The 7,717-nt window shown below is 51.2% G+C and overlaps 1 protein-coding gene across 2 annotated transcripts in view; it reads left to right on the forward strand.

The window, feature by feature from the left end:
- Nucleotides 1-7,323, forward strand: part of USP43 (ubiquitin specific peptidase 43) — a 50,408-nt gene extending 43,085 nt beyond the window's left edge. For both annotated transcript variants that reach the window (XM_041772776.1, XM_041772777.1), the window contains exon 15: nt 5,577-7,323. In XM_041772776.1, coding sequence (XP_041628710.1) covers nt 5,577-6,637 — 1,061 coding nt within the window. In that variant the 3' untranslated portion in view covers nt 6,638-7,323. The remainder of the gene's footprint in view (nt 1-5,576) is intronic.
- Nucleotides 7,324-7,717: the final 394 nt, after the last annotated feature.

Raw genomic sequence — 7,717 nt, forward strand, 5'->3', positions numbered from 1 at the left:
ACTGCAGTTTTATTATTTTTGTTGTTACTTTTTTCAATGTCAAAAACGGAGAGCCTGTCTCACAAGCGGAGCATTCAGTCCATTGGTATTCAATCTAACAATGATAAACTTGATTTTGTTTCTTTAAGAAAGTTGTTTTGTTGTTGCTATTTCTGTTTTCTTTTTCCTTATTTATGCCCAGTTGGTCATGTGGCTCTTTGTTTCTTCCTTTGTCTGTTTAGAAGTTCTGCTGTGCCTTTTCCATCCTGCGAATTTTTCCCTTATCCTTCCCTCCCATGTGTGCCATCAAATGCATCTTCCTGTTCTATGGATATGGGAAGCCAGGTCATTCCTATTCCGTGCGCCGTTGTAGTTCATTTCTGCCTGCCGCCCTTCCCCACAGTGAGATGAGACCGAGGAATGCTTCTAGTTCCTTTTCCCCACCCAGAGTGAGCGCTTTGAAATGCCTTCACGTGTTCCCTCTGCTCTGTTTTAGGACCCCTCCCCTGCCCCAAACTTCAATTCCCAGCCCTCAGATTCTCTGAGATGGTTCAGCACTCGGTTTCAGGCTGTGAACGCTGTGACTTCCCAGATCCCAAATGCTCTAATGTCACCTTGTATTCCCCATCCCCAAACCATCTGCCCCTATGCAGCTGCATGGTACACGGGCCGCGGGCTCCACTGAAAATCCCACCTGTCTTCTTTGCATCCCCCTCTGTCTTGAGATCTGGATTCTCATTCTTTAACATTTGGCCAGAGTTCTTTTTAGGGATGGGCGACGCACCCTCTCCCTCTGCATAGGCACAAATACTTTCTTTGACCAGGGAGTGAGTCGCAGCTTGGCTGGTCGATGGACTCTTGGGTCAGAATCCTTCCCTCTCTGGTGTCTGTAGATATTTTCCCACGGCCCGCCAGGCCCCAGGGTGGCAGGTGAGACGCCTTTTTCCCCCCTCCTACGTGAGAACCACTTGTTCTTTTGGGCTGGAAGCTGTTGCCCTTGGAGTTTAGAAATTCCACCAGAGTATGCCCAGGTCTGTTTCCCCACCACCACCCCCCCACCTAGAACCCCCAGAACCTGTCCGCCTACAGATGCAGGCTTTTCTTTAGGGAAATTGTTCTTTTGTATGTTTAATTATTGTTTCTCTGACTTTTCAAATTCTTATTATTTGCCTGGTGGGTCCCCTGGGTCCATTCCCGGGGTCTTCTAGCTTTTCCCTGCGATTTCTCTTGGTCGTTTTGCTCTAAGGTGTGAAACACTGTGCTTCCTTTGTCTTTTCGGCCATGGATTTGAGTCTCAACAGTGACCCATGTGCCTTCAAAGCATTTACTGCATCTGAAAACCTAGAAGACCTTTTGTCAGCCCTCTCATTCTATCCTTGAATCTCCCTGAAAGCTTCTCTTTTGTCTGTTCCACTTCATCAGAGCCCTGTTCTGCTGGTTCTCTGACTCCCTGATCCCCTTCTGTGTGTTGTTTCTTCTGCTTCTGCCCACTGGGGCTCTTCTCCATGCTCTCCTGAGCAGAGGTGATTCTTGGAGTAATGGTGGTGGGGGTGGCCTCGGCCTGCCAAGGCACACTTTCCCCTCGCCACCCTCATCCTACTGGCTTAGTCTCAGAGCTGGACAAGGCTCAGCTCAGCCATGTAGCTTGTCCTTACCCTCTAGGGGACCCAGGGAAAGTCTGGGGGTCAGGCTTGTCCCAGGTTGCCCTCTGCAACCAGAGACAGAGATGTCTCCGAATTAAAGTGGGGGCTCAGAAGATGAAGACCCCTAGTGGGGAAACTTTTCTCCCTTGGTTAAGCCATGGTGGTCTCTTTGCTGCTTCCCTGACCCACCAAGCTCACTTGTGCCCCAGGGTCTTTGCACTTGCTGCTCCCTCTGCCTGCAGGCTGTTTTCCCCAATCTTTCACATGGCATCCTCCTCCCTTTTCACTCAGCTTTCTTCTCTCCTTACTCCTCAGCCACTGACTACGCTGTACTCCCCGGTTACCCCGCCTCATTCTTTGTCATAGCCTTCAGCACTCCATCCCACGATGTCACATGTTGCTGTCAGGCCCCACAGGGCCAGGAACTGTGTGTTTTTTTTTCCACAGCCATATCCCTAGCACTGAAAACAGCCCTTGGCACTCAGTAGGCTCTCCTTACATGTCTCTTGAAGGTGTAAGTAGTAGGTGGCTGTGAGAGGCACAGTGGAAAGCCTCGGATATGCTGAGATACCTGGACCAGGAGGCTGGTCCTGTTGCAGGTGGATTAAGAATGGGCAGGGGGTGGACAGCATGCATCCTGAGGTCAGAGATGCCCGACTTGTTAGCGGCAGATAAAAAGTCACATAGGAACATATGGGGGCATGTCTCAGGGCAGCATCTGCTACTACCAGAGCCAGGTGTGGGCAGGGCCGAGGGCAGGGCTGCAGGAGGGGCTGTGGGCCGGGCTATGGGTGGGGCTGCAGGTGGGGCCCTGGATGGGGCTGTGGGTGTGGGTGGCGCTGTGGGCAGGGCCATGAGCGGGGCTGCAGGTGCCATTGGGGCTCTGGGTAAGGACTGCAGGTATTGATGGGGCCGTGGGTGTGGGCGGGGCTGTTGGTAAGGACCACGGGTATGGGGGAGGCCATGGGGGGGAGTGCAGGTGCTGATGGGGCTGTGGACGGGGCCTGTGGGTGGTGGGCTGTGGGCAGGGCTGTGGGTAAGGGCCATGGATGTGGGCGGGGGTGCAGGCGGGGCTGTGGCCACGGGGGGCGGGGCAGGGCTGGGGGGGGGCCTGCAGGTGGGGCTGGGGGTGAGGGCGGAGCCTGCCAGCTGTACAGGTGCCATCTGTCCCTCGCAGGACCTGGGAAGCCCATCGCGCAGGCTCTGAGGCTTCTCTGATCTTAAGGGAGGACTTCACCCTCCATGTCCTCCATGTGGTTTAAGGCTCTAGGTCCTCCCAGGTTCTCAAGCCGGCTGAGCCTGGGCCAGGCCACAGGTTCCAGGGGGGGGCGGCAGAGGGAACCCTCACTCAGGCATCTCTGAACACCAGCCACCTCTGCCTCTGGCTCCCTGCCTCCAGGAGGTCCCCCCGGGAGGGGCAGGGGGAGCACTGTCCCCTCCCCCAGGAGGGAGATGTCTGTGAGCAGTGCTCTCCTGTCCCTTCTGTCTCTGCCGCGTGGCCAACGCATCTCCCCGCTGCCCCAGGCCTTTCAGCCGGGAAGAGGGGACGTGCTGCCAAGCCACCTCGCCACCTGCCAGGCTGCAGGCTGTGTCATCTCGTTTTGAAAAGCTGAAAGTCACAGCTTTGTCCTCCCAATAAAAGCTTCGCTTTCTGCCCTTCCCAGGGTGGCGGACAAGGGGGGAAAAAATCCAGCAACAACAGCATGTGTGTCTCAGACCCCAGCATATTGCTTTTCCCCTGAGGGATGGGGACTTAATGGTGGAATGACAAGGCCCGTCGAAAGTGAAACTGCAAAACATTTTGGGTGAAACTGTGTGTGTCTCTTGCTGTAATGATCTAAGGAAATGCTTTAAGGAAAGCAATACCAAATGAAAGAAGAATGATTAAAAACCACCAGAATGAAAAAAAAAAAAACCCACCAGAATGATCCATGGCAGGTAAAATTCCCCAGGAACCTCTGAGAGATGCTGTCAAACCCCTCCAGTCACTGGTGGGCAGTGGACTTTGCCTTCCCATCACCTCTTCCCCGGGAGCCTGGCTGATGATGTGTGCCGTGCTTCCCCTGCCTGCAGACCCTGAGCTGTCACCTGTCCCCTGAGAACCTCTGATCTCTCTGCATCTAGCTCGTCCCAGTTGGCTGTGGTGCTGACAGGGGCATTTTGTGGTGGTAGTCCTCGCTCATGGGGGTCATTCTCCTCCTCACTGATGAGAGTGTCAGGTGTGGGTGAAAGGCAGTGTGGTTGACATTGGGTCTTTATCTAAATGCATGTCACTGTCCCTGCACCATGCGGGTCGTGCGGGTGAAGACTTTTTTCCTCTGTGATGACAGGCATCTTATACATCAAGGCAGCATAATGGTACAGTGACAGGTGATTGTGTGTTGCTATTATTATTATTATTATTATTATTATTATTATTATTATTTTAAAGATTTTATTTATTTATTTATGAGAGACACAAAGAAAGAGACACAGGCAGAGGGAGAAGCAGGCTCCCTGTGGGGAGCCTGATGCGGGACTCAATCCCAGGACCCAGAGATCATGCCCTGAACTGAAGGTGGCCACTCTACCACTGAGCCACCGAGGAGTCCCTTGACTGTTTTTAGATGCATGTTTCAGTGGTGTTATGTACATTCGTGCTGTGACTCAGTCACAGCCACCATCCATCCCTGTAACTCTTTTCATCTTGTAAATCTGAAAGTCTGCCCATTTCACAAAAACACAACACTCTCCCCTTCCCTGAGCCCCTGGCCGCCCCCTGTACAATTTCTGTCTGGTTTTGACCACTCTGATCACCTCATGCGGTGGAATCATGCAGTATTTGTCTTTTTGTAACTGGCTATGGAGGTCGCTTGAGATTCCAGATGAATTTCAGGATGGGTTTTTCTGTCTCTGCAAAAATCCCCACTGGGATTTTGATAGGGGTTGGGTTGAAGCTGCAGATCAATTGCTTTGGGGAATGGTGACATTTTAACAATATTGAGCCTTCCATGAACGTGGGATATCTTTCCATTTCTGTCATCTTTAATTTCTTTCTAATGTTTGTAGCGTTTGTTATTCAAGTCTTTCACCTCCCCAGTTAATTCTGAAGTATTTTATTATTTTTTATGCTGTTGTAAACGAAATTGTTTTCATAAGTGACTCTTTCCTCAGGAGAAACATACAGCCATGGCTATGTGTGTATTCCCTTTAGAGACATTAAAATTTAGGAAAGAATTTTTTAAAAATCAGTCATACATAGACAGCATCATCCTATGTCCCCCTCGACATCTTGTCATTTTAGTATTTACTTCTCCATACTTGTATGTTTTCACATGCATGCATCACACACACGTGTATCCATTTTTTCAGCTGGGATTACACTGTTTTTTTAGACTATTTCTCCTTCGACATCACATATCAAACTTGTCTTTCCAACCATATATACATGTTGCAAAACACACAAAGAAGACCTAAGTGACAGCTCTGATAAAATTAAACGCACCATTTGTTTATTTTTTTAAGCCCACAGATAGGATATCAGAGATTCTTGCCCCTGAAAGGTACAAGCACCTAATTTGACCTGGAAGAAGGAGGGACTTTTGCTGAGCGTTCTGCTTCATGCAAATATTTAGATATAAATGAAAATGGTGTTCAGTCGTAGGGCTAGATGCCTCTGAGACTGGGCTTTCTCAGGAGTCGGTGCTGCCTGGGCATGCAGCTGCCTTTGTTGAACTGGCTTGCCCTGTGGCTTCAAATATGTAAAAGGGTTCCATGGGACATGGTGCCAATGCTGATACCTCCAAGAGCTAGAACCTCAGTGTCTCGCTCACCGCTCTGTCCCCAGCTCCCAGCACAGGGCTGCCTGAGTGCATCAGGAATGCTCGCTCACTGTCTGTTAGTTGACAGGCATTGTAGTCACGCATTGCAGCCGGAGGGGTATTCAGGCACTGATGCTCTTGGTGTCTCTTTCAGGAGGGTTGCAGTCTGGGCCTTTGGTCCGGGGTGTACGAGGCCGAAGCATCAGCATGAAGGAGCCTCCACCTTCCAGAGCCAAGCAGGGAGCCTTGTTCAAGACCATGCCCCTCCGATGGTCTCTTAGGCCCAGAGAGAAACCCCTCGGTGGGTCCGTGGAGCTGGTGGAGTACTTGGAGTCCAGGCGGAGGCCCCGATCCACGAGCCAGTCCATCGTGCCGCTGTTGACAGGCGCTGCTGGTGAGGACGGGACGTCAAAAGCCACCGGCCCGGCTAGGGGGGAAGAGAGTGGGCAAGCCAGCGACAGAGTGCCCTGCCCCTCGGGCCACACCAACTACTCTGCAACCCCTGGAATCTCAGATGGTCCCAACACTGCGAGGAAAGCCACGGAAAATGCAAGTCAGGATATCAAGCTGCCCAAAGAGTTTGACCTGCCCCTCCCGGTGATGTCCTCGGTGGGGGATGAGAGACGAGCCCGAGCTGAGGGCCAGAAGACCGCAAACTGCAAGGGAAGTGGTCAGGCAGGAAGCCACAGCAGGGTACCCTCCCCCAAGGAGGCTCTGAGCACCGCGGCATCTTCTAGAAGCAGCGCAGACGGCCGCCACAGTGCCTTAGCCAGGATGAGGACCCACGCGGAGGGCAGAGACATGGAAACCAACAGATCCCCACAGGGAACCCTCACCCTGCTGAGGTCTGTGTTTTGGAAGAAGGAGAACAAGCATGACAGGGCGGAGGTGGCCCCACAGGCGTCCCCAGTGTCCCTGGTGAGCGGCAGGCTGAGCCCAGCGGTGGGTGAGCACGCTCGAGTCTCCTCTCCTTCCTTCCAGCTCCGGGACGGCCTGCCCAGGGCCCCCGCCAGTCGCCTGGAGAGGGACATCTGGTCGGCACCCAGCTCTCTCCGCCTCCCCCGCAAGGCCGGCAGGCCTGCGTGGGCCGGTGCCCTGGGTGCATCCCAGAGACCTGTTCCCGGAGAGCACCCTCCCTTGAGCACCTTGCAACAGGTGAAGTACCACACTCTTTCCTTAAGTCGGAAGAAAACGTTACCTGAGTCCAGCTTCTGATGGTGCGCGTTCCAGTTTCGTGCGAAGCTGGCCTCCTCACGATGGAGCCGCAGGAAGAAGCTTGTGTCGAGAGTGGGCTTTCGGAAAGCCGGTTGTCTTGTGACCCCTGAAAAATAAATTTATTTTCTTTCTTTCTCTTTTTTTTTTGGTACCCACCTCTAGATTTCCAACACAGCATGTCCTAATACCTTCCTGTACCGTTGGGTGCTTTTATACTTGCAGGCCAGGAGAGGGTGCTGTTGCATCAGCATTACCGGTTCAGCGCAAGATTGGATTTATTTCCCTAATTCCACAGGCCCGAGTACATGCCCTAAAGAGAGATTCAGATGTAGCCCAGCTTTACAGCTGGTAACTCTGCAGGGAGGCCTCATAAATAAGAGTCTTGGACATCCCATCACTTCTTGCCATCGGCTTCTCATTTTCAAATCTGCAATGCCTCTCTGGGATAAAGCCTTCAAGATGCCAAAAACACCGTAAAACATCTAGGAGAGAGATGGAGCAGAACCGGTGGCGATTTTAGGAAGATATTTAATATATAACAAAATAATTGTATTACTGTTTTTCAAGGTATTTAAAAAAGAGAACTATTTTGATACTAGGAGTAGAGGAAGTTCTTTTTAAACAAAAACAAAAATGAAGTATGACATCTATGTACAATTTTAATAAAGGTCCATCAGTGAAACATGCAGATGGCTCTCGGAGTTATTCAAATTTAACAAATGATCTTTTTTTACCCCAAAGATTTTATTTTATTTTATTTATTTTATTAAATATTTTATTTATTTATTCATGAGAGACACAGAGAGAGAGGCAGAGGCATAGGCAGGGGGAGAAGCAGGCTCCTTGCAGGATCACGCCCTGAGCCAAAGGCAGACAGACTCTCAACCACTGAGCCACCCAGGCGTCCCCCAAAGATTTTATTTTTGAGTTATTGCTATACCCAGTGTGAGACTCAAACTCACAGCCCTGAGAGCAAGAGTCACGTGAGCCAGCCAGGCGCCCCAACCAGTGCTGTGTCGGCTTGGCTCCTTGCTTTTGATATAAAGTCATGACTTGTTTTGTTTCTGAAACTTTAAATAA

The sequence above is a fragment of the Vulpes lagopus genome, chromosome 10 (genome assembly GCF_018345385.1).
Source record: "Vulpes lagopus strain Blue_001 chromosome 10, ASM1834538v1, whole genome shotgun sequence".
Classification (NCBI taxonomy): Eukaryota; Metazoa; Chordata; class Mammalia; order Carnivora; family Canidae; genus Vulpes; species Vulpes lagopus.